The 27,408-nt window shown below is 41.9% G+C and overlaps 1 protein-coding gene across 4 annotated transcripts in view; it reads left to right on the top strand.

Annotated features, from left to right (window-relative positions):
- The window catches only part of GRB2 (growth factor receptor bound protein 2), a 63,750-nt gene extending 52,878 nt beyond the window's left edge, over positions 1-10,872 (top strand). For all 4 annotated transcript variants that reach the window (XM_061616146.1, XM_061616149.1, XM_061616148.1 and 1 more), the window contains 3 exons: positions 53-175; positions 2,042-2,210; positions 8,822-10,872. In XM_061616146.1, the coding sequence (XP_061472130.1) occupies positions 53-175; positions 2,042-2,210; positions 8,822-9,007 (478 nt within the window). In that variant the 3' untranslated portion in view covers positions 9,008-10,872. The remainder of the gene's footprint in view (positions 1-52; positions 176-2,041; positions 2,211-8,821) is intronic.
- Positions 10,873-27,408: the final 16,536 nt, after the last annotated feature.

Here is a 27,408-nt window from a genome sequence, read left to right as displayed (position 1 = left end):
CTTGCCTTTTTGGAGTTTGAATTATGCTTAATTTTCAACTATGTTTGTGCAGGTGGTTTTTTGGGAAGATCCCCCGAGCAAAGGCTGAGGAGATGTTGGGCAAACAGAGACATGACGGTGCCTTCCTCATAAGGGAGAGTGAGAGTGCTCCTGGGGACTTTTCCCTCTCGGTCAAGTAAGTATTGCATTATAGTTGGTTGATAAGCACATTCTGTACTTAAACTGCAGGTGAATTTAGCCTGTTGGAATTATTCTTATTTCTGCCACAAAATTTAGTCCTTATTTCCCTGACTACAAAACTTGGAACCTTTGGTGCAGTATTAGCAGTAACTTAACTATTGTAAGGAAGTGGGCTAGCTTGAATGGTTGTCAACAAGTGATATGGGATGTTTATTGGTTGGTCTGCTTCCTCTTGTTCTTCTGCCCCCAGCATGTATGTGCGTACACACACACACTATTGAGTAATTTTCCTTCTTTGAAACTCAAGCATTTTATTTTTCTGCTCTTGCTATTGGGATTGGTGACGTTGTTTTCAAATATACAGTCCTTCATTAATCCCCTAGGAAAACTATGGTTAACTGCAGTATTCTATACTCTTAAAATATTTTTTGTTCAGTATGTCAAAAAAAGTTTTGATTCAAAAGTAAGTAATGCATTTTTTAGGTCTTATGAATGCCCTTTTAGTTGCCAAACTGTTACTACTGCTGGTTTAACCATCTGAATCGCTCATCTCAGAAGGTATCCTTCAGCAACTTAGATATTTCCAAATAAGGTGCATTAGCCATCTTAGAGATCTCCTTTTGTAAATATGTTGTTTTCTGTAAATAAGAATAATTCTTAAAAGTTTGGCTACATGAATTGATAGTGTACAAATGGAAAACACATGCATTTTGTTGATTGCTTTTGCATAATTTGGTCCTTCCAAACTCTTCCATGCGAACTCCCAGAGACTCATTGTATGTGTTGGATATTTTCTTCACTGTTCAAGAGCATAGTAATTTGGTGCATTTGTTCTGGACTTTGTGAATAATCCTCAGAGTTAGCAGCTTCAAGTGTTTCTTTCAGTTTTCCTCTCATATATTGTAATAGGTAAACTTTGGCACAAATGAGAACCCCAAAATCTGGGAATTATCAAACCAAGATATTAATAGAATTTTCACTTCAAACTATAAAAGTAATACATTAGCATTGATCATCACGGACACATTCTGACTACTTGTAGCGCAGTACTGCCACCTGGCGTTCAAGAGTCCATTAAGTCTATATTTGCATACCACTGGCATAGGTACTGTTAGCTTAGGGCTGTGCACAGAATAAATATTCACTTAAGAACCTGTCTTGCTAGCTTAGATTCACATTGTGCTTCACTTCAGATCAAAGGCAAAGGACCAAGCCTTGGATGTCTTAACATATAATGTAAAGATATCCCTAGATATGTTCTCTGCAAAATTTCAGAAAGATAGATGCAGGGGTTTGGGAGTTATGCATGGGAAACAGTATTTACGGTCTTTTTTATTGTTTTATGCTCAGCTTTGCACCAAAGTCACAGAAAGTGAAAAGGTGATTATGTTCTTTCTGTATCTTTCTCAAAAAGATATAGATAGGAAACAAAATGAGAGTTCTAGAAAAGCCAATCTCTTTTTGGAAGCTAGAGCTGTCAGTTACAAAGCTACTGTCCCTTCCTCTGCCTCCCCCCTCCTCACTGTGTGGAGTTTCCTCAAGCTCTCTAAAAATAGTAACGTTATTTAAAAATACCTTAGAAACTGTCCCAAGGTTCCAAAGCCTTGGAGCCAGCCTGCTTCACTTTGGACCTCCTCTGAACCAATCAGTCTTGAATTCTGAGACAACCCAAATATCTTCATGGAGTGGATTTTTTTCCTTGGACTCATGCCTTGTCTGAAGCAATGCACAGCTCTAACTGTTAGCATACTTATGTACAAATAAATGTTTTCTTTAGCAACTGAAGACAATACCTGTCATATGTCTGGTATAAAAATTGGAAGAATAAATAAAAATCTGGGCACGTTCTCTCTTTTCTTAGATTTGGAAATGACGTGCAGCACTTCAAGGTGCTTCGAGATGGGGCTGGCAAGTATTTCCTCTGGGTGGTAAAGTTCAATTCTCTGAATGAGTTGGTAGACTATCACAGATCGACTTCTGTCTCCAGGAATCAGCAGATATTCCTTCGGGACATTGAGCAGGTGCCTCAGGTAAAGGAGAATGGATGGAGTTTTGTCCGATTTCCATCTCTGTAGTCTCAAAACTAACCTCAAGTGTGTTATATTCTTCAATAATGTGTGTAAATACCTGTTTAGTTTTGAGCGGATTTACCAAATGGAGGATAAATACAATTCTCGTATCTACTGTATATTTTAGAATGTTCTTTGTTCCCTATGCATTTGAGCACCTCTTAAGATATTGTAACCTGAGGTCAATGAACTAGTTTTTGTCTGTTTGGCTACAGTTGGATGCCATTTTGAATCAAGATGGCAGACTGAACCTTTCAAAACCACACTGACTTTAACCATTGATGCCAATTTTACTTTTTTCTGTTTCTTAGAATCCCTCCCTTCAATACAAGGCTTCTAGAATGTGGTATCCCAACCCGCAACTGTGTTGGAATTGCTTTTTAATATGTTTCTAAAGCTTTTTTAAAAATATATATTTTAAAGACGTTTTGTTTTAATATGTTTTTAAGGATGTCTTGTTTTAATATATTTTAAAGTTTGTTTTGGATGTCTTAAGAGTTGTTTTAGTGCATCTGTTTGCCGCCCTGGGCTTTGGCTCCTATTGGGAGGAAGGGCAAGATATAAATCTAATAAATAATAAATAATCCCTCTAACATGGTGAGGGGGTTGAGAGTATCGGAGCAGCTGAGAGCAATGCTGTCAGGAGTCTAGACCAAGAGGTTAGACTCCTAGCAGGGGCACCCAAGGCAGAATGGTCAAAGCTGAGACACCAGACTAAGATGCATTCAGACTCAGAGGAATGGTAAACCGCCTCCGAATACCTTTTACCATGAAAACCCTATGAATAGACTATCCAAAATGTAACATGAGATGGGGCTGGAAGATGAAACCCCCAGTTCAGAAGGCACTCGACGAGTTACTGGGGAAGAACAGTGGACAAGTACAACTAGTGCTGTGACTGATGACAAAACTGGGTCAAAGCTGAAAGGAAGCCCAGAGGCTGAAGTGCACAGATGTGAAAGGAGAATCCAGAGTTGTACAACGTACACAATAGGAACGTGGAATGTGAGAAGCATGAACCAGGGAAATTTAGAAATTGTCAAGCAAGAAATGGAATGTATCAATATTACAATACTTGGCATGGATGAATTAAAATGGATGGGAATGGGACACTTTCAGTCAGGCAACTACACAATATTTTATGCAGGAAATGATAAATTAAGAAGAAATGGGGCTGCTCTAATAGTGAGAAGTGATGTGGCAAAAGCAATTAGGAGCTATCACACAAGGTCTGAGCGAGTGATAGCAATGGGACTTAACAGGAAACCTATCAACATAACCTTCATCCATGTCTATGCTCCAATGGAAAACACAGAAGAAGAGGAAATGGAGAGATTTTATGAAGAAGCACAGGAAGAAATTGATCACACACCAAACAGGATGCTCTGATAATCATGGGGGACTGAAATGCAAAAGTAGGGAACAGGGAAGAACTAGGAATTGTGGGGAAATGGGGATTAGGAGATAGAAATGAAGCAGGGGAAAGACTTAAATTATTGGCTTCACAGAATTCATTGTTTCTTGCAAACAAATTTTTTGAGCAACAGAAAAGACGACTGTACGTGTGGACATCACCAAATGGTCAATATAGGAATCAAATTGATTATATAATTGGAAGCAGTAGATAGAGAAGTTCTATATTTTCTGTGAAAACAAAACCAGGAGCAGACTGTAGTACACATCATGAACTGGTAATATCAAAAACCAGAGTAAAACCAAAGAAGAACAAGCAATCATAATGCCAAAATACAATTTAAAGAACATCCCAGAAGAATTTAAAGATCAAATAAGGAACGGATTTGAGGCTTTAAACCTAGCTGATAGAGAACCAGAAGAACTATGGAGTGAGGTCAGAGACATTATCAGGGAAGAATGCAGAAAGACAATACCTCTAATTAAAAAGGACAACAGTGGATGACTGATGAAACTCTTAAAATGGTTAAAGAGAGAAGGAAAGCAAAAGGAAATAGAAACACGGTTAGAACCCCAAGTGCAACTACACAGCGACTAATACATAGGGACAAAGAACTATTACAACAGTCATTGTATAGAAATAGAAGAGGACAACAAAAAGGGTCCAACAAGAGCCCTATTCCAAAAGATTAGAGAAATCAAAGGGAAATTTAAACCAAGAGTAGGGATATTGAATAATCAACAAGGGAATACACTGAGACTGAGATGAAATAAAAGGAAGACTGAAGCAGTACACTGAAGAACTATATAAAAGATGCAAGGATGACAGATGCCTTCACAGAGGAACCATATGCTGAAGAACCAGAAATTTTAGAATGTGTGAAAGCTGCACTTAAACTACTTGGAAGAAACAAATCACCAGGAACAGATGGCATACCAGTTGAGCTGCTACAAGTTACTGAGACAGAATCTGTTCAACTTTTGACAAAAATTTGTCAGCAAATATGGAAAATAAAACAATGGCCCACAAACTAGAAGCAGTCAATATACATCCCAATTCCAAAGAAAGGGGATCCCAGGGAATGCAGTAATTATTGAACTATTGCCTAAATATCCCATGCAAGTAAAGTAATGCTCAAGATTCTATAGCAAATGCTTTTACCATATATGGAGCGAGAAATGCCAGATGTCCAAGCTGGATTTAGAAAGGGAAGAGGCACGAGAGATCATATTGCAAACATACGTTGGACAATGGAACGGACCAAGGAATTTCAGAAAAAAAACACCCTGTGCTTTATAGACTACAACAAAGCCTTTGACTGTGTAGATCACGCAAAGCTATGGAATGCTTTAAAAGAAATGGGGGTGCCACAGCATCTGATTGTTCTGATGCACAACCATACTCTAGACAAGAGGCTACTATAAGGACAGAAAATGGAGAAACCGACTAGTTCTCATTAGAAAGGGTGTGAGGCTGGTGTATTTTATCACCCCATTTGTTTAATCTATATGCAGAACATATCATACAGAAAGCAGGATTGGACTAAGATGAAGGAGGTGTGAAAATTGGAGGGAGACATATCAATAATTTAAGATATGCATATATCATACTCCTAGCAGAAATCAATAATGATCTGAAACGAATGCTGATAAAAGTTAAAGAGGAAAGCTCAAAAGCAGGACTACAGCTGAACGTCAAGAAGACTAAAATAATGACAACAGAATATTTATGTAACTTTAAAATTGACAATGAGGACATTAACCAAAATGGAGACAATAGTCATGAAATCAAGAAGGCTAGGACGGGAGGGCAGTGAAAAAAGCAGATAAGAGAAAAATCAACTCATTTGGACCACGAAAAAGACAAATAATTGGGTGTTAGAATAAATTAAATCAGAACTGTCACTAGAAGCTAAAATGATGAAACTGAGGTTATCATACTTTGAACACATAATGAGAAGACATGATTCACTAGAAAAGACAAAAATGCTGGGAAAAATAGAAGGGAGTAGAAAAAGAGGAAGACCAAACAAGAGTTTGTTTGTTTGTTTATTTATTTATTTATTATTTGACTTATATCCCGCCCTTCCTCCCAGCAGGAGCCCAGGGCGGCAAGAGTTGGATTGATTCCATAAAGGAAGCCACAGACCTGAACTTGCAAGATCTGAAAAGGGTGGTTTACAACAGATGCTACTGGAGGTTGCTGATTTATAGGTTCTCCATAAGTTGTACTTGACTTGAAGGCACATAACACACACACAAATAATAAATAAATAATACTTATTACAAAATAAAACAAAGACAATAAAATTTTATTTCAAGAATAGTTAACAGCAGCAACTTTAGTTATTGTAAACCGCCCAGAGAGCTTCGGCTATGGGACGGTATACAAGTTTAATTAATAAATAAATAAACACAGTCAATAATGTACAGCAGAAGAGTAAAATAAAAAGATCTCCATAGTGGGTTGCCCCATATCTCATCCTACACTGTTGCCTATGATCCCCTGATCCTCAGGAGAAGCTTTGCAGAGAATGCATTTGGGAGAACTGGGCAGGGAATTTCCTTGTGCAAGGCTTCTTTTTGTTCTCCCTAACATGGGCTGCAACAGAGTCTGCTTGAATGGGTGGTGTTTTTGTTAATTGCCTTGTGGCAAAAAGTATAAAAGCTGGCATGAAATGAAATTCTTGGAGGAGGCTGTTCAAAATATGAGGTGCTACATGAGATGCTACAACCAATAAAGTGCTATGGCTGCCCACCTATCTTCAAATGCTGGGAAGAGGAGCTGTACCTCTGAAAGTGGGCAAGTTCATGTGGTAGAAGGTTGCTCTTCACATTACCAAGTCTGGAGCCAACAACCAGCACTCTGCCTAGAAATGAACAGCCAGTATAGCTGCTCTGGATACTAAAGAAATTTGCAGTTGCATTTTGCAGTTTCTGAAAAGTTTTCAAAGACAGCCGTGCATATAATGCATCACAATAATCCACTGATAGTTAACATGGTACCCCTCAGAAGTTGTTGAAATACAGCTCCCATCAGCTCTAGCCAACATGGCCATTAGTCAAGATGATGGGAGTTGTAGTCCATGTTGGCTACCCCTCCAGTAGTTTTGTGTCTTGCTTGCCAGTGCATGCATAACTGGCTAGGGTCTCTGTCCAGGTAGTGCACCAGTCTTAATTGCTGGAAGGCACTGTGAGCCACAAGGGTTACTTGGGCCTTCAACGTCAATGCATTTATCAACACTCTTCAAACTGTGAACCTGGTTCTTTAGGGAAAGTGCAACCGTTCAGTCATACAAACCACCTGCTTACAGAAGTTCCTTCTTAGCTGAATTAATCTTCAATGTATTGTCCCTCACCCAGTCTATTATTAATCCCAAGCATCAATTTAGCACTTCACTGCCTCACCTGAATCCAATGAAAGGGAGAAGTTAAACTATGAGTAATCAGCATATTGATGGCAGATCACCCTAAATCTCTGAATGACCTCACACAGCAGCTTCATGTCGATTTTAAATAACATGGGGAACTACCTGGACCCTGTAGCATAAATATGATGTGGTTAAACAGTTTACTCCCAGGCCAGAACCTTCTTCTGGAAATCAGCTATCCAAATAGCAGAGCCACTGAAGCACAGTGCCCCAAGTCCCAGTCCACACAGCCTACTGAGAAGGACATCATGGTTGATGATATAGAAAGTTGCTGAAGGAGGTCCAGGAGAATGAGCAGGATCATGCTTCCCCTGCTCTTCTCCTAGCATAGATTATCTATCATGGTGATCAGAATGGCTTTCTAACCAAAACTGGACCTAAAAACAGTTAATGGATCCAGATGATTAGTTTCATTAGTGATCTGGATTTGGCAATCAGCTGGAGGAGGAAGGAGATATTAGTCAGCAGGGCTGTTGGATTATTTAAAAGAAATGCAATGACAAAGTAAACAAGAATATTTGGAATTTTGAATATTCTCAAAAGTACTGCTTTGATGTATTACATTTGATTTAATAAAAGACAGTACAAAACTGCTCTTTAAGATTGTGAAATTCACACAGAAGGGAGGGAGATGAAGAGGCTGCCAAGTGAAGACGTATTTTGTCAGTTTGAGTTTATATGAATATGCCCATTGCTATGAAATATTAGTTCTCTGTAAACGTAATATAAAATGGAGTACATTTGAATAGTTTTGTATATAGAGCAATAACTTGAAGCATGCCTAAACCACATTTTAGCATTAGAGTTAAGATGATAAAGAATTGATAAGTCACTACCAGGAAATGAGTATAAACTTTGCGTTTAGACACACTATATCTTTTAAGAACTGAAAAATGTAGCCTGCATTTTTTGCAAGGTATTTTTAATGACCATACTTTGATCAAATCTTAGCATGATGTTCACCATGAAATAAGTGAATCTGTGTCCACAAGCTGACAAGAACAAGTTAAATTTGTTGATGTATACGTTACATAAGATGTAAAAGTAGCCATGTTGGTCCATTAGAAAAGTCCCAAATTTCATACTAGGCCAAACAAAATGTCACAATATTGTGTATAAGCTTTCAAGTTCCCTGTAACTCCTCATCAGACTAGATGGCCAACAAAGCAGGTAGAGAGCAGGGAGGAATTGGCTGGTGTCTGGTTGGCCACTGTGAAAACAGGATGCTGGACTAGGTAGCCCACTGGCCTAATCCGGGAGGCTGTTCTTGTGTTCTTATTAGTGAAGCCATGGAGACTACATCTAGCAAGAGTCAAGATGGAATGTGGGAGGGAGGTAGCAGACATTTGTTAGGTGCTATGCAGTTTTTAGGTGACACCACTCTTCTGGGAAGGAGGAACATACTATGTCTGATTTCCCTTCTCTGGAAATACAAAAAGGCGGGTCTGTCCCCATTCTTATGTGAAACACACATATTCCTTGATAGGTAAAAAAAAGGACTAAGGAGAAACTAGGCAGTTTTTGTATTAACGCAAGTGTAGATAACTTTAGGTGATGCACGGATTTTAAATTCAATAGAAGCCTAATTGATAGCTTTACCTAGTACAAGTGTGAGGAACTGGATCTAGTCAGAGGGCTGGATTCTGAACTGACCCACCCATGGCAGAATGTGAACATTGGAGATGTTTAGAACATTAATAACTTCCGTTTCTTTTCTTTGGTCTGCAGCAACCCACATATGTTCAGGCTCTCTTTGATTTCGACCCTCAGGAGGAAGGTGAGCTGGGCTTTCGACGTGGAGACTTTATCCAGGTCCTTGACAATTCTGATCCTAACTGGTGGAAGGGAGCCTGCCATGGACAGACAGGCATGTTTCCACGCAACTACGTGACCCCAGTGAACCGGAACATCTAGAGCAAATTATGAAAGATTATTTAAGGAAACAGGAGAAACAGTACACATTCAGAATCTAAATGCAGCCAGTGAACTCCAGTCATCAGGCCATAAAATCTGAGTCACCTCTCTGCGTGAGGGGGAACACTTTTTTTTCCACTCAGTATGGAACTTTGTGGGGAGGGGACACGCTAAGGGTCCAACTTGTGCGCCAAAACTTACCTTTTTAAATTAAATAGTTATTAACACATTTCTTTGATTACTTCTAGGTGGCCCCTTTTGTTTACTCATTCTTTCTCCCCCAGTGCCGATACACCAGTTCATCAGTGCATGAAGTTTTAATGTTATATGAAGTCCATGCCATGCCATTCAAGGAAGAGGGAGACGCTCTGCTGGTGTTTGCTATTTATGCAGACAGCCTTCATGAAGGGACTGAGAAATGAACCAAATCCACAACCCAGTTTAAAAGCAAAACACACATACAAATGCCAATTTTATTTTTGCCTTCAGTATTTTGCCTGGGAAAGATAGGGTCTTAATTCTTCCTACATGCCCTTCCATCTGAAAAACCAACTGCTCCAGAGCAGAGGGAAGATGATGAGGGGCTTCACCCCCACAGATTGCAGGCTGTTTGGGAAATTACAGCCAGATCATGTTCCCATTAATCATGACAGCTTTTTATTTGTTTTAAGTGTGTGGTTGAGCACATTCTTCTATTTTTCCATTAGTGCCTTTTCCTCACTTCCTTATTTTCTTAAGTTAAAAAGGACAGTCCAGAGCTTTCAGATTTTTTCTGCTTTTATGTAAATATTTTAGGGATTGAATGGGAGGGATGTAGCTTTACTATTAAATACAAAGACCTCCATATGACAGATGGAGCTTTAAAATGTGTATAAGCATCTGATATTCTTTATTACTAGGTGGGGAAAGATATAAAATGTTCTATAAGAGGTAGGGCTAGGACCTGCAGTCAGGGGCCTTTGAGAAAAAAAAAGACTGCACCAGTATGACAAACGTGGCATATTGGATAAAGCTGCCATATGGTGGAGAATGAATATTCTTGGATGCCCTGTGAAATTTTCATTTCCCCCAAAATACTACAGGGAGGCTTACTTTACCTAGGGAATGTTTAAAGAAGATGCTTTGTGATAAGCAGCCCAGTTCCCCTTTGTAGCTGGCTGGGTCACAATTGCAGTCAGTAACTTCTTGTCAGAAAGCAGGAACTGGTGTCTTCAGCAATTCCCTATTTTCCCGTGCCAGTGTTACCATAGTTCCTTACTCCCAGCTTACAGCAGGCTGTGGAGGTCATTCCCTTGATAAAATTCATTAATGCCATTCCTAGTACAGGAAGAACAACCTGTAGAGCTCAGTGTGCCAATACACACCATATTTTATTTTACTGAGCTGCATAACAACAGATCCCAAAGCTATCACAGCTATCTTTTACGCCCAAATGGAGAAATTCCTGTGTTGGTGGGTGCCTTTTTATACTAAGTATTACAAGTGTGTTATTGCTGAGGTGGACTCTGCCTTACACTTCCATTTCTCCCAGCAGATGAAAGAAAAAGCTACCCTGTAGCCTATTAATTTCTCACCCATTCCTTGCTAGCTATCTTTTTTCTCCCCCTTCCCATACTTTCTTCTCTCTAAAATGATTGGAAAAGGAATTTATGACATTCTACACTTGGACCATTTGATTGTTTTCTTATTTTGGAATTGGTGTATATCATGCAGCCTTGCAGACATAATGTCTTGTGTGTATATATATTAAAAAATCAGTGTTTAAATAAAAAGGCCTATGTACGTAATCCTTTAACTCAGCAGCAGCATTTGGTAGATAGTAATTAACTGTGAATAATAAATATACAATTACTTCTTCACTTGAATATTGGTGTCTTTTTCTGTTAATAAACCATGAGCAAGTCTAAGGCTGCAATCCTCCTAGCCATCTCTACTCAGAAGTAAGTCCCACTGAATTCAATGGGGTTCCAGGTAAGTGGGATTAGAATTGCAGCCTAAATTGATAAATTGAAGATTCTGTGCCTTCAAATAATTTTTTACCTAGCCAAAACCTCACCTATTAATTTAGATTTCTACTATACCATAGGTTAAAGGTTGCTGACAACTAAAAGCTCAACATCCACAACAAACAAGACAGACATGTAAAATAGCACAATACTTTCCTCCAACCATAAGGTGCTGGCTGTAAATCTTGAATCACTTATAGAAGATATAGCCACAGATAACGCCTTTAAACTGTGTCCTGGCCTGTCATACTGGATGAATGGAGGGTATTCATTAAAGAGATTGTCCTGAAGCAGGTCTGTACCGACTATGATAGGGCATGGATGTTGTATCATAATACATTCAGTTACCATTGAGAATAATGGTTTCAGCCGGCAACTATCGCAAGCGCTCCCACTCCAAATGCATACATACACATTGACCCAGGATTTCTCTGATACAAATTTTTATACTATAAATATTCAACCAAATACTTTAATATGCAATGTTTAGTTTGATATTTATAGTAGAAAATCTGCCAGAAAAATATTTGAGTGACCCAATCCAGGGCCAGTTCCGGTTAAGTTGAAAGAACACAGAATTTGATAATGTGCTGCTGTTTGTTACTAGCCGTAAGCACTTATTCATGAATACAGTCTGATAAAAGCAAGCCAGATCATGAGCTCCTGACACTACCATCATTAACAAGATAAGCTATCAACTGGTTTGGTATCTGTAACTTAAGGCCATGATTTTTAAGCACGTTTTGGTGCTTATGCATGTAGTGCTCAACTTAATCGCTACTTCCCTGTAGAACAGCTCCTCACTGTATCAGAGGCTAATTCTGAAATACCTGTCGCTTTTGAGTAACTTGGGTGGATAAGGGAGAGAACTGCTTTTGGAAAGAGGGTACTTAAGCAGCTGTGCTGTGTTCATGAGGATCATCCACAGTCCTGTCCATCAGAATCCATGATCATCCTACATAAGAGCAGGTGGGGGGAAAGTGGCTGGACTTGTACAGTGGGTGTTGCCTTTTGTAAATCTTCAAAGTAGGAGCTAATATGTGTTATCCCACTAAATGGAGACAGCTTTTTCTCAGTAAATGTAATGACCTTGGGTTAAAAACTTCAACTGAATTGCCTTCTTTGGCAAGATGGCTTGGGTCTAATTATTTTTGCACCTTGCTTAAGTTTAAGACTTTCACACTTTTTCCTTAATCAGGAAGGCTGCTTATTGCAAAAAAAAAAGTGTTCTGTCCAATCTTTTTTTCACATGATGCTTCCATTCATTGTCATTAAGATATAGATCTCTTTGAGCCTGTTTGGTCTCAAACTAGGCAAAAAGTGTGTAAGTTACAGCCTCAAGTTGGTGCTGCAAAACATAGTTTGGAATGTATATTTGTAGAAGTATTCTGATTTTAGGCTGCAGTCTTAACCCCACTTACCTGAGAGTAAGCTCCATTGAATTCAATGGGACTTGCTTCTGAGTAGACATAATTAGTATTGCAGTCTTTTTTAAAAAAAAGTCCGAAAATTTTGCCAGAAGCCCTCACAGCCAGTGGAGCTATTGGCTATCTAAGTTCACTTGAGGAAAAAGGAGATCTCGTATGGAAAATAAAAAATTATTTTGAGCACACTTCCTGTTATCCCAGTGGCCTGTGGCTGATATGCTGTTTGTCTCTGTTTTGTTTGTAAATGGTGCTCAGATTTGCATTCAAAACTTCTTTTTGAGGCAAATATAGTCTCTCTAGCTGTCACATTACATCTAAGCTTCTCTTTAGGAAGGAAAATCTGCATATCTGCCTGCTGTGCTGATTTCTGGCAAGCCATCAGCCATCCAACGACATATGGCTCAAATTTTAAATTTTGCCTTTTGGTCAGCCTGTACATCAAAAGCTCTAAATTTAGCCAATGAGTAACCACAGCAACAAACTTGCTATATATCCTTCTCCAGCATTACAGCACTGTGTAGTACTGTTAGGCACAGAGTGAACCTTTATGGTATGGGCTATATATTTAAAATGCAATTTGATGCTTGTTTATATACTGCATGTTTTATTTATGAAATATCTGAGTAAGACTTGCCTCTTTTTGTAGTTCAGAAATACTGATTATCTTAGTTTCATTTTATGCCTTGCCATATGTGGTCTCTCCACCCCATCATTTATTGTATGGGGTGGGTGGGAAGGGGAGTGCTTAGGTGGCATTATTGTAGACATATGTAGTGAGCTCTGGAGATGGATGACATCAGCATGTAGAACACTGATAGAACCAGGAGGCAGAAACTTGCTCAAGTGTATTAATATTTTTTCTATTGATGTCAATCCTCAGCTGTGGGGATGGGGTTTATAAAAATGGTTTCTTTTATGTATATCCTGAAAAACTTAATAAAAAGTTTAAAAAAGAGAGAAAGTCCTCTTGCTGGTTCAGTGTGAACATGAAGACTTGACTGTACCATGAATTTTTAAAGGCAACAGTTTTAATTATACACTGAGAAAATGGCAGGGATGTGTGCATTAGAGCAGGGATGGGGGATTGGACTGCAACTCTCATCATACCTGACCATTGGCTAGTTGGGGCTGAGTCCAAGATCTGGAGAGCTACAGATTCCCATCCCTCCACTAGAGGATATGTCAAATTAACAAAGTAAAAACTACCCAAGTTGTGAATAGTTAAAATCCTTGCTAGCCATGAACTGGGTTGTGCCTTGGGTAAGTTGATCTCAAACTAAGGCGCCTTACATGGCACCTGTGAGGATAAAATGGTATAAACTCATATATATTCCCCATGAGCTCAGTGGAAGAGAGGAGTGCTGATGTGATAGAGTAATAATGAAACACAGATGGAGTCACACAAGGTTTACTTTGTGGCAGCAGGAGTAAATGTATCATTCCTTTCAGACTCACCACCAGATTTATCCAGTGTTTTTTTTTTAGTAGTTCTTTGGAGAGTTGATGAGTCCTGGGAAGCCCACTGTGACTCTCTTCCAAAAAAGTATTGCCGATAAAATGGGGCACATCCAGTCTGACTTGGATGTGAAACAGGACATTTATAACTCCCAAAACTCTGACTGGTCAGTTCTCTGTGGGTGGATTTCAGTAGGGGTAGCCTGAGGATATGGACAGGGAAAATTAAGAGATGTGGCCTGCCACCTTTCAGTCCATCCTTTGCCCATGGAGCTGATAAAATTTAGCTAAGATGAATGGCTGGTTGTGCCTGGGAGATAGTAAACACTGCTCTTGGATGGGCCAGCTAATGGCAAATCTTTCTTTTTTGGGGCAAGGTGTTCAAACAGGTGGTAGCTATCCAGTTCCAGGCATGCCTGTATTATGAGGATTTTTTATCCATTTCAATCTGGTATTCAGCCTGAGTTTGGAACTTCAATAGCTTTGGTGGATGACCTGCACCAGGAGTCATAGCTGTTGATTCTCCTAGACCTATTGCTGGCATTTGATTACCATAGTAGCCTTCTAGACCACCTGTCTGGATTTGAGGCACTGCTTGTGTAGTTGTTCCCCTACTGATTCCCTGGGTCAGTCAGTTCCAGAAAATTGTGCTGAGGGGACTATAGTTTGGGCAGAACTTGGAAGTAATTAGGAAAAATGATTTCTTTTTTGAGAAAAGAGTGGATAATTTATCTACATTTTGATTGTAATAGAATTAGAAGTTATTTTATTACTTTTGAGGTATAATTGTAATGTTTCCAGTATTACTTTTGGGCATTACTGGGAGGGGGGGGGAGCAGGGTAAGTCTTCTGCTCATCTGATTTGTGAATGAAAATCATGTGCCTCAAACTGGGCTTCTACGCAGAGTTGCTCTTCCCTCGTGCTCTGTGGGTGTTTAGGAGGTGATGAGGGAGGAGGTGGAGAGCAAAAAAGGGATGGAGTGGAGAGAAAAAGTGGTTAAAATGCACGGTGGTGGGGAATGAAGGCGAAAGGAGCTGGAGGGCAAGGATGTGGATGAAGGAGGCAGCAGGGGAATGGAAATGAAGCACTGTAGAAGTGAGAGATGATGGCATGTGTGTTAATACTATGTTTGCACTTGGTGTGCGAAGTGGCCTCCACTGCCCTCCCCAGCTATATTGCTGCATTAGCAATGTTTTAACTTTTTTGCACCCTAGGGGAAAATGTTTGCTTGAGCAGATGGGCCTTGGTAGCAGGGCAGGATCTAGAAGGTGCTGAGTGAGAGAAACAACACTTGCTAGCTGAGAGTGGTGGGGTTGCACTTGGTTTGGCCCACAAGGCTCTGAGTGGTGGTCTCTGCCTCCCGCCCCAATTCCCTTACCAGCGGAGAGACCACCACTGCTATCTTTTGGATTAAAAAAATTATTCCACTACCCTCTGTGGGTGTGTGTTTATTTTTAATGTTTTAGGCTGCTTAAAGTATGCAGCAGCCAAGGCCAGCACCTTGTAGGCACTCTAGTTTGGTTTTTTTAAAAGCAACTCAACTGTAATTGTAGTGATTACTTTTGAGTAACAGTAAAGTAATCAATTCCTTTCAGAACATTTGTAATTGTAATGGTAATTTATTCCTTTTTGGGGCCATGTAACAGCAATTGTACCTGATTCCTTTTTAAAAAGTATTATTTCAAGCTCTTAGTTTGTGGCTATGGTGTTCTACAAGGTTCCATAGTCTCCCCATGCTGTTCAGTATCAACAAGAAGCTACTAGACGATATCATCAGGGCAGAGCTTAGAAGTAATTAGTTACAAAAAACAAATTACTTGTAATTTATTACTTTGAGGAATGAGTGGGTAATTCCTTTACATTTATTTGTAATAGAATGAGGGGTAATTTTATTACTTTTGAGGAGTAATTGTAATGTTTCCAGCATTACTTGGGGGGAGAGCAGGGGAAGTCTTCTGCTCCTCTGATTTGTGGATAAAAATCATGTGCCTCGAACTGGGCTTCTGTGCAGCATCGCTCTTCCCTCATGCTCGGTGGGTGGGTAGGAGGCAATGAGGGAGGAGGTAGAGAGTGAGATGGGGTGGAGCGGAGAAAACAATTGTTTAAAAAAATGGATGGTGGTGGTGAAGAATGGAGTGGAGGGAAAAAGGAGCTGGAAGGCAAGAACATGGATAAAGGAAGAGAAGGAGGCAGCAGCAGAATGGAGATAAAGAACCGTGGAGGTGAAAGATGACATGTGTGAATGTGTACTGTGTTTGCACTTGGCATGCAAAGCGGCCTCCACCGCCCTCCTTGGCTACTTTGCTGTATTTGCATTTTGCATCTCAGAGGAAAATGTTTGCTTGGGTGGGTGTCCCTTAGTTGGTGGCAGGGCAGGGTCCAGGAGGTGGTTAAGTGAGAGAGATTATGCTGGCTGGCTGAGTGTGTGGTTGTGGGGGGGGGAGTTGCACTTGGTTTGACATGCAAAGATCAGAGTAGTGGCCTCTGCTTCCCTGCCTGCTTCCCTTACCAGCAGAGAGACCACCACTGCTATCTTATGGATAAAAAGAATTATTCTACTACCTCTGTATGTGTGTGTTTATTTTTAATGTTGTTTTAAGTGACTTAGTGTGCAGCAGCCAAGGCCAGCACTTTGTAGGCACTCTAGTTTTTTTAAAAGTAACGTAAGTGTAATTGCAGTGATTACTTTTGAGTAATGGTAAAGTAATCAATTATTTTCAGAACAATTGTAATTATAATGGTAATTTATTCCTTTTTGGGGCTATGTATCTGTAATTGTAATTTATTCCTTTTTAAAAGTAATTTCCAAGCTCTGCATCAGGGGGTTGGAGTTAGGTGCCTTCAATGTAGAGATGACACCTAGTTCTCCCTCTGTCACATTAGACCCAGGTGTTACTATGGATATCTTGAATTGATACCCAGAGCCAGTAATAGGCTGGATAAGAATTCATGAATTTAAGCTCAATTCAGATAAGATGGTGCTATTGGGAAATGATTTGTTGATCTAGGGGAGTGACATTCAGCCTGTTCTAGATGGGATTGCACTCCCACTTAAAGACCATATTTGCAGTTTGCAGATCAAGTGCTGCTTGATCCAATACCTTTACTATTTTGTTTGTTTGTTTACATATTAAATTTGTATCCTGTTCTTCCTCCAAGAAGGAGCCCAGGGCAGCAAACAAAAACACTAAAATACATTAAAAACAAAAGACTTTAAAACACAGTAAAACATAACATCTTTAAAAATTATTTTTAAAAAAATATTAAAAAACATCTCGACGTACTTCCAGCACAGACACAGACTAGGATCAGGTCTCTACTTAAAAGGCTTGTTGAAAGAGAAAAGTCTTCTGTAGGTGCCAAAAAGATAACAGAGATCATGCCTGTCTAATATTTAAGGGGAAGGAATTCCAAAGGGTAGGTGCCACAACACTAAAAGTGCACATCCTATCTAGTGCAGAACAGACCTCCTGATAAGATGGTATCTGCAGGAGGCCCTCACCTGCAGACCGCAGTGATTAACTGGATATATAAGGGGTAAGACAATCTTTCAGGTATCCTGGTTCCAAGCTGTATTGGGCTGTGTACACCAAAACCTGAACCTTGAATGTGGCCCAGTACCTAGTTCAATTATTTCAACAGTGGGGTAACATGTTGGTGATACCCTGCCTCCGTGAACAGTCACGCTGCTGTATTTTGCATCAGCTGCAGCTTCCAGACCAACCTCAAGGGCAGCCCCACATATTGCACATTACAGTAATCCAGACTGGAGGTTACCAGTGCATGCACAACAGTGGTCAGGTTATCCTGATCCAGAAATGGCCGCAGCTGATAAAAGGCACTCCTAGCCACTGAGGTAATCACCTGGGCTTCTAGCAACAAAGATGTATCCAGGAGCACCCCCAGATTACAACTGAGTTTCAGAGGGAGTATGACCCCATCCAAAGCAGGCAATTGACCAATTACTCAAACTTGGGAACCACCACCAGCCCACAGTGCCTCCATCTTGCTAGGATTCAGAGGCATTTATTGGCCCTTATCCAGCCCACCACTGAGTGCAGGCACTGTTCCAGGGCTTGCACAGCCTCTCCCGATTCAGATGTTACAGAGAAAGGGTTGGGTATCATCAGTGTACTGCTAACACCTTGCCCCAAAACTTCTGATGACCACTCCCAAGGACTTCATATAGATGTTAAACAACATTGGGGCAAGATGGTATCCTGCGGCACCCCACAGCACAACTGCCAGGGGCCTGAAAGACAATCACCCGGTGCTTTATGGATGCTCAAGTAGCTTCAGTAGCTTCCAGTGACTCTTGGTAGTTTGGGCTGGTACACCAGTTACACCCCTCCCTGGGGAGACATGATCGGGCCACAGTGATTTCTGGCAACATCCATGCTGGATGTTGTAATAGGGTTGCCCTTGGAGATGTACTGGAAATTGCAACTGGTTTGAAATGTAGTGGTCAAATTGCAAACCAGGATTGGGATTTGTGAACATAATATGCCAGTGTTGAGAGAGTGTCAAATACCTTAATGAAGAGTTAAATTCCAGGTGTTGGTTTTGCCCTTTAAAGATGGTCTAGGAGACATCACTCCCATTCATGTGAGCTTATCTATTAAAATCTTTGGAAGCTCTTCTCTGGGTGCTCCTGCCTTCTGAGGTTATGTGGGTGCCTACCAGAGAGGGGACTGTCTCAGTGGTGGCACCTGGATTGTGGAACTTCTGAGGCATGCCTTCTTGTCATTACAATAATTACTTTTGAGGTGTCAGGTGTCTTCTTGAGATTTTAAAGGCATTTCATTGCTTTGAGATGTTTTGTCCTTTCCTTTTAAAACCAGAACAGATTCTTTCTGATGTGTGTTTATCTGCTGTTTTAGGTTCTTTTTATGACGTTTAGAGGGATTTTTAAATTGTTGTATATCTTTGTTAGCTTTGTTAAAAACTGGAATATAATCTGGAAAAGCTCAATAAAATGCTATACAAAGAAAAACTGGGATGTAGATTATGAAAATAATCCTCATTTATTTTTATTTCCAATATTTAATAATATCCACCAGGACTTAGACTCCAGTGTTATAGCAGGTGAATCAAACGGGGTATCCAGAGAACAGCCTTGCCCCAATTTCTTGGATGAGTTTCAGTTGGTACAGCTTGAGGACGTTGACAAGGTGCTTGGACAGGTTCGTGCAACCACTTCTGTGCTGGATCCTTGCCCTTCTTGGCTAATAAAAGCTAGCAGGGATGGAATAGCCGGCTGGGCCAGGGAAGTGATTAATGCCTCTCTGCGAGAGGGGGTGGTCCCTGGCTGCCTGAAAGAGGCAGTAGTGAGACAACTCCTGAAGAGATCCTCCCTGGACCCAGAAAATCTTAATAATTATAGGCCGGTGGCAAATGTTCCATTCCTGGGCAAGGTCCTTGAAAGAGTGGTGGCAGGCCAGCTCCAGACACTCTTGGATGAGACCGATTATCTGGATCCATTTCAGTCGGGTTTCAGGCCTGGTTTTGGCACGGAAACAGCCTTGGTCACCCTGTATGATGACCTTTGTCAGGAGAGAGACAGGGGGAGTGCGACTCTGTTGATTCTTTTTGATCTCTCAGCGGCTTTCGATACCATCAACCATGGTATCCTTCTGGGAAGACTGGCTGAGTTGGGAGTGGGAGGGACTGCATGGCGGTGGTTCTGCTCCTACTTGGCAGGTCGGCTCCAGAGGTGGTGCTTGGGGATCATTGCTCGGCACCCTGGACTCTCCGCTATGGGGTTCTGCAGGGGTCAGTTCTGTCCCCCATGCTGTTCAGCATCTACATACTTACAGTGCATACTTAGGTAATCATGGGACTTGTCTGAGCTACCGTGCATAAAATCATGAACGTGGTGTTTCCAGCTACCCCACTACCTCCAGCCTTTGGAGGGCTTCCAAGAAGTGGCTGCAGGAGTGAGACTGCAAGTAACATAATGGGTGGGGTGTTTCTAGGAGCAAACCTGAAACTGTCTTAATTTCCTTTTATTTTTGCCATATTGCCAAGAGATGTAATGTGGCCTGCTAAAGAATGTAATGTACTTATAGTATTGAAAAGGGTCTTGTGTTTGCTGTGACATTTGTTACTGTTTTATTACTGCTGTTGTATTTTATTATGAAATTGTGTTTGTAATTGTTGTTTGCTTTTGTTGTAAGCCATTTTGAATACAATTTTTTTTGGTAAGTCGGTTTGACTTCCTTTTTGGAAAAAAGTGACTAATAATAATAATAATACATGAAACCGTTGGGTGTGGTCATCCAGAGCTTTGGAGTGCGTTGCCATCAGTATGCTGATGACACGCAGCTCTTTCTCCTTTTCATCTTCATCAGGTGAGGCTGTCAATGTGCTGAACCGCTGCCTGGCCGCGACAATGGACTGGATGAGGGTTAATAAACTGAGGCTCAATCCAGTCAAGACTGAGATGCTGCTAGTGGGTGGTTCTTCTGCCTGGATGGCGGATGTTCAGCCTGTCCTGGATTGGGTTGCACTTTCCCTGAAGGAGCAGGTTCATAGCTTGGGGCTTCTCCTAGAATCATCTCTGTCACTTGAGGCTCAGGTAGCCTCGGTGGCACGGAGTGCCTTCTACCAACTTCGGTTGGTGGCCCAGCTACGCCCCTATCTGGACAGGGATAACCTGGCTTCAGTTGTCCATGCTCTGGTAACCTCCAAGTTAGATTACTGCAATGCGTTCTATGTGGGGCTGCCTTTGAAGAAGGTTCGGAAACTGCAGCTTGTAGCGGCCAGATTGGTAATAGGAACCACATGGTTTGAACACATAAAACCGATTGTGGCCCGCTTGCATTGGCTGCCTGTATGTTTCCGAGCTCGATTCAAGGTGCTGGTTTTAGCCTATAAAGCCCTACATGGCTTAGGACCACAATATCTGATGGAACGCCTCTCCTGACACGAACCCACCCGTACACTACGCTCAACATCCAAGACCCTCCTCCGGGTGCCTACTTGGAGGGAAGCTGGGAGTCTGGCAACAAGGGAGAGGGCCTTCTCAGTGGTGGCCCCCAAATTATGGAATGATCTATGTGACGAGGTGCACCTGGCGCCAACACTGTTATCTTTTCGGCGCCAGGTCCTCTTCTCCCAGGCATTTTAGCATGTGTTTTTAAATTGGTTTTTAAAAATGTGTTTTTAAATTTGTATATTTGTTTTTAATGTTTTTAATTGTTGTAAACCGCCCAGACAGCTTCGGCTATGGGGTGGTATACAAGTGCAATAAAATAAATAAATAAATAAATATTTATACCCTGCTTTTCACCCTTGATGGTCACAAAGCGATTTACACAACAAATATTACAGTGATTTAAAACAAATTTAAGTAGCAGGTATGCTAAACATAAATTGTTGCAAGGGTGAGACTGTGCTGGGACCATCAAGGGGCAAGTTTTTCCACCTGCCTTCCCCCACCCCTCTGCCTGACCCTTATCAGGAGGAGCTGCAGACTGAGATATATTGCTGTTTTGCCCCCTGCTCTTAGTGACATTTTTCTGGGGACTGTCCTTTACCAAGATGATGACTGCTCTTTGTTTTTAGTTGTTGTTACTTTTTAGAAATGTTATAATTTTGTTGGTTTGAATTCTTGTAGATTGTGTTGTTTTGTTTTGTATTTTATGTTTTTCTATTTCTGTATGAGATGCCTTGGGGGCCTTTTTGGCCGAAAGGCGGCCTAGAAATAAATGCTAACATAACATAATACCTGACCTTAGCATGATAATTGGGACATTGATAATCAAAATAGCATATATCCAAATATGAGTTAATTATTTTTTGTGGTGAAATGGCTACCAATAATCCCCATTTAACCTCAGGATAAATTTAGTTCAAAGTGCTTCATTTCTAAATCTAACTATCTTTTTGAATTTTAATGATCTGAAGATAAGAAATAATGTCTGATTAATAACTGAACCACTGGGTCTGTCCAAAGGGTCTTGATACTTCAAGGACTTGAGGCACAGGCCCATGACACAAATCTGCATAAGTGCCTCTGGGCAAATTGAAGAGGTGGATGACTAGGGTCTTACTAGCACTGCTCTTTCCACCACACCCAGGCACCCTGTAAGCCAGTGCTAGTAGCCAACATGTTGCCATCCAGATATTGCTGGACTCCAACTCTCATAATCCCTGACTATTGGCCACCCTAGATGAGGCTGATGGGAGTTGGAGTCCCAACAACATCTGGAGGGCACCATTCCTGCTCTAAGTAAAATTTTAAACAAAGGGTTTTTTAAAGTAGGGGAAGGAGCAGACAATCTAGGGCCTGGTACAAAGGATCTAGACTCAGGCCCCTTGGGCCACACCCTAACAACACCCCTGGTCAGCCCATAAAGAAAATCATACTTTCCCTCATTTTAACCAATATCCATTCCGTTCTTTGTCACAGCTTTGATAACCCCCCAACACTATGTCACATTATGTGGTCCTGTCCTAAAGTTGCAACATTTTGGTTGGAGGTTGCCAGCTCTATCAACGTGATATTAGAAAAATATCCGATATCACTATTCTGTTGAATTACATCCAAACCCTATGGAATCTGACAGAGAGACAATGCATCTGGCTACGTGCCATAATGTTGGCTAAATGCTTCCCACTCCAGGACTGGAAAGAACTATAATCTCTTCAAGTCATGCAGTGGTTGGAGGGCATGACTCTGCTAGCTGCATACCAGAAAGTGACTTTTCAGAAGTGAGACAAGACAGAAGATCCTCAGACATATGGGCCCCATATACAGACATGTTTACTTAAGGCTGTATGAACAACACTCTGTAAGTTGGGTCAAGGAACTGAGGATACCCTCCCCTCTTTTTCTTACCCCCCACCATGTACACTAATAATTTATTATCTTCTCCATTTCCCTTTGTACTGCTTTTCTGCATAAGTATGTAACATGTCAACAATGAAATAAAAGCTAAATTACAAAACAAAAAACATCCTTTGACAATCCTTCCTTCATGGGTGAAATATGGGTGGCCCCACTACAGAATGGATGATGCATCAGCCCAGGGATAGGGAACCTGTGGCCCTCCTGATGTTGAACAACATCTGTCCTCAACTGTGATCCATGCTGGTTGAGCGTGGAGTCCAACAACTGGAGGGCCACTGGATCCCCATCTCTGCATTAAGCTGTGTGTGCACAGCATAATTTTCATTTGCAAATTCGTCATACCAAAAGATAAGAATGTATAGCTCTACAAGAAGACAGGTGCTATCATAGAATAACTACCAAACAATCGCTCCTGTGCAGTAACAGTGGTGGGTTACTGTTGGAACGGGCTTTGTTTCACTGTGCATCTTTTGAGTACTTTATTGTTTATGGTCAATAACCAGTCATACAAATACAAGTATTTAAATACAGAAAGGCAGAAGAATTACATATAAACAAATAAACAGATTGAATTATATAGCTTATATACAGACTTAAATAAATAAATAAAATAAAATCTAGTATACTAAAGTTAAGATGCATTAACCATCTGTTTCCTTATAGTACATGCTAAGGCACAAAATTTTGCCACTTTAAAAGGTATTTCATTTCTCAAATCTGAGAAGAAAGGAGGTATAAAACGTGTCAGATCTACCTGGTACATTTTTAAAAATTGGCGCAATATAAAAGGAACGAATGTCCTTGCAATATGTACAATGTAACAGGATGTGAGCAGGGCTGGCTCCAGGCATGCAGGGGCCCTTGGGCACCAGCCTGCCCCAGGGCCCTCCACTCCCCTTCCGTGATCCACGTCAGGAGCCGTGGATCACAGGACAGGAGCTTCTGAGCCGCCTGCGAGCTGCCCACCATCCCCCCGTTTCACCTACCTTTCTCTGCTGTTTTTTTGCGGCTGCGCAAACTGCATGCAGGGTTGCCATCAATGAAGATGGTGGCCGAGGCTTCTGTAAGGGGCTGAAGCCTCTGCCGCCATCTTGGTTGATGGCACGCACATGTGTGCATTGCTGCCATCAACCAAGATGGCAGCAGAGGCTTCAGCCCCTTATGGAAACCTCGGCCGCCATCTTTATTGATGGCAACCCTGCGTGCACTGCCAAAAACAGCAGCGAGAAAGGTAGGTGAAGCGGGGGGATGAGGGGGCTGATCGGAAGCTTCTCCTGTCCTGAGATCCGCGGCTCCTGCTGCGGATCGCGGAAGGGGAGCAGTGGGTCCCCCAGGGGCCTCTGTAACTCCAGGGGCCCTCAGGCCAGTGCCCCACCTGGCCACCCTTTAGAACTGGCCCTGGATGTGAGTGATTGATTCAACCTTGCCCGATTGACACGGGCAGATGAGTTGGGAATAGGGTTGCCAGGTCTCCGGTTTTCTGCCGGAGTCTCCAGCAAAAGGGGGCCGTCTCCGGCCTCCGGCAATACTTCCTTTAAACTGGAGAATCTCCGGCTTTTCATTGGCCCCCTCAGCCACGCATGCGTGATTGACACACGCATACGTTGGGCTGTGGCTGGCCGCTTTCCCGCCCTTTCTCAGTCAGGCAGCCGCAGGCAGGGACTAGAGACGAGGACTGAGCAGCCGCCGCCCCTGCAGGGACCCCTCCAGCAGCAGTCCCTGCCCGCTTCCGCCACCCACAGAAGTACAGGTGAGGGTGATGGGTGGAGGAGAGCGGTGGCAGTGGAGGCCAAGCTGGGCCGGCTCCTTCTTAGCCCCGGTCCAGAGCCAGTTCCCCTGGGGCTCAGCAGTCTCTGACTGGGGGGGGCCCATCGCAGCCGCTGCCACCCAGTGGCGCCCACAGCAGGAGGGGTGAAGCCACCGGCCGTCCTTTCCTGAGCAGGGGAACCGGCTCCCGGGCTAAGAAGGAGCTGGCCCTGGCCGGCCTCCACTCCTGCTGAGGCTGCCCGGCTGCGTGGGCCCCGTCTCCTAGCAACCGTGGCCGAGACAGGGCCCACGCGGCCGAGCAGCCTCAGCAGGAGCCGTGGAGGGCCGGCCGGGCCGGCTCCTTCTTAGCCCCGGAGCTCCTGCTCTGGAAAGGACAGCCAGCGGCTTCACCCCTCCTCCCTCTGGCTGGGGGGACCCATCGCGGCCGCGGCCGCCCAGCGGCGCCCACAGCAGGAGGGGTGAAGCGGCCAGGCGTCCTCGGGGCTAAGAAGGAGCTGGCCCCGTCCGGCGTCCACTGCTGCTATGGGTGGCAGGCTGGAGAGAGAGAGAGAAAGAGAGAGGCTGGAGAGAAAGAGAGACTAACTGTCCATAGATGGGAGTAAAGTAGGTACATCGGGCTAGTTCTAATGACTTGGCCATCTAAAATCTGTTTAGAGACGTCCTGTAAGTATTGCCATAAGCCTTTCCTCTCTCCTAGTTCTAGAGTAATGCTTAGAATATTTTTTTAAACCTGCATTTCCATTCATTTCTGTGCTTTGCAGTGTATTGGAGGAAGGCTATAGGTAACTTCTAAACTAGATTATTGTTGGCCACAGACTAAACCTTCAAATGCCAATAAAAACGCAGTATAATATAATAATTTGGGATTAAGATGTTGTGTTGAATACCTGTTGAATGGGGAAGCTGATCCCAAAACTTGGCATTTCTGTAACATCTAAAGCAAGTTGATGGCAATATAGTTGGTGTAAAAAGGTGACTTGCTGTTTTTAAACTTCCTGTAAGTGTATTCATTGGCCTGTTCTGTAAAAGTCTAAATAAAGGTAGCTTTATATACTATTTTCTGTATTCTGCATTTACTGTTAAATAAAAAGCCCTTTATACCTGTTATTCGCCTACCAAAACCAAATGGTCTGACACAAACTAGAATTTTCACTCCCAGCCATAATCATACATTGAAAAGACACCAGAAATCTCATGTTGTGTTTAATTACCCCTCAAAACATTTTAGTTGACCTCTCATACCTAACAGTGGAGTCATTAATCTATAGTATGTATCCTGAATGAGGCTTGGGAAGCGTTTGTGTGAAGGGGTATAGTTTTAAATGTGCAAAAATATTTTAACACTGATCTCCAATAAGGTGGTTTATTTGTTTTTTACCAGTGCCTTTTGAAAGTGTACAAGTTTCTTTATAGGTAGGGCTGCAAACATATTGGAAATCTTAATTTAATCATAGTTCCTAGGAAGCTGCCGTTTGTCCATCTAACTCCTGTCTACAGCAGTGTTCTTCAACCTTGGGTCCCCAGATGTTTGTTTATTTATTATTTGATTTATATCCTGCCCTTCCTCCTAGCAGGAGCCCGCCAGATGTTGTAGGACTACAACTCTCATCATCCCCAGCCAACTTGCTAATGGGTATGGATGATGGGACTTGTAGTCCAACAACATCTGCAGACTCAAGGCTTCATACCCAACAAGTAGTTGATGGTAGTTTTCCAGTGTTTCAAATAGGTTCTTAGCTGTACTGAGAGATACTGGAAACTGAACCTGGGCCCTTCTGCATTTAAAACGTGCTCTTGCTGAGCTTACAGCCCTACTCACCACCCCATCAGATTTTGCATATGGGTAAAAAACTTTCTGAAGCAAGAAGACTCCTTTTTAGGGGAAGCATATGTGTTGGAGTAGGCAGCCAGTCCCTTAATTGTCTCCCTGGGCTCCTGCGGGAGGAAGGGCAGGGTATAAATTAAGTAAATAATAGTTCATGGTAAGAAAAGGGGAATGTCTCTAAAGACTGCACTTGTCATCTTCAGTTTTTAGGTACTTGCATTAAATCTCTTAATCTGCTCATCTAGTTGGGTCACCTTTTTTAAGAAGTCAAACTGCATAGTCATGTAAAGAGAACAAGGCCAACTTTGTACAGTGGTGCTTATTCCCAGTAAGTGGGTGTAGAGTTGCAGGCTGAAGTATTTTTGCTGCATTAAACTTGAAAATACAATTTATTTTATTTATGTGTATTGTATCCCACTCATCATAGACCTCTAAGCAGCAACCAAATCTTAAAATCCATTAAGAGCAATTAAAACATATCCAGCAATGAGAACAGACAAAACAGCAGTAAACGTCATATACTCATAAAAGCCTGAGCAAAGAGGTGTGGTTTTTCCTGGTGCTGAAACGCCAATGTACTCTTGGATGTGGCTTAGTTTCCATTGGACAATGAGCCCCCAGTTCTCTAAGCTGTTTGGATGCACTATTCAAATGTTTTAAATGTACAAAGTAGAAAAAGAAATCCAAATAAAACTAAAGGATCAAAATTAGTTTTTAAAATTTGGGGGGATGTCTCACCTAAAAGGTGGCAGAAGGCAGGCCTTCCTAAAGTGGACTTTCCAAAGGCAGGGAACCACCACTACACAAAAAGCTTTCTTCATTTGCTACCTGCTGCACTACAAGCAGCAGAGGGATATGTGAAGAGGGAGGTGGATGGGCAGATGTCTCCAAGAGCATCTAACATGTTCTAGGTTGGATTTGGAGAGGGGGAAGGGCAGATAGTCTTATCAGCTTCAACTGGTGTGCATCAAACTTGTATGCCCACACCAGTATTAAGCTGGCAAATTCTAGGGTGTCCTTACAACAGACTGTTAAGATAGATTTGTTCTCATACTGGAAAGAGTGA

This window comes from Rhineura floridana, chromosome 3 (genome assembly GCF_030035675.1).
Source record: "Rhineura floridana isolate rRhiFlo1 chromosome 3, rRhiFlo1.hap2, whole genome shotgun sequence".
Lineage (NCBI taxonomy): Eukaryota > Metazoa > Chordata > Lepidosauria > Squamata > Rhineuridae > Rhineura > Rhineura floridana.
Note: the sequence above shows the minus strand (reverse complement) of the source record. Positions and strands in the feature narration are given on the sequence as shown.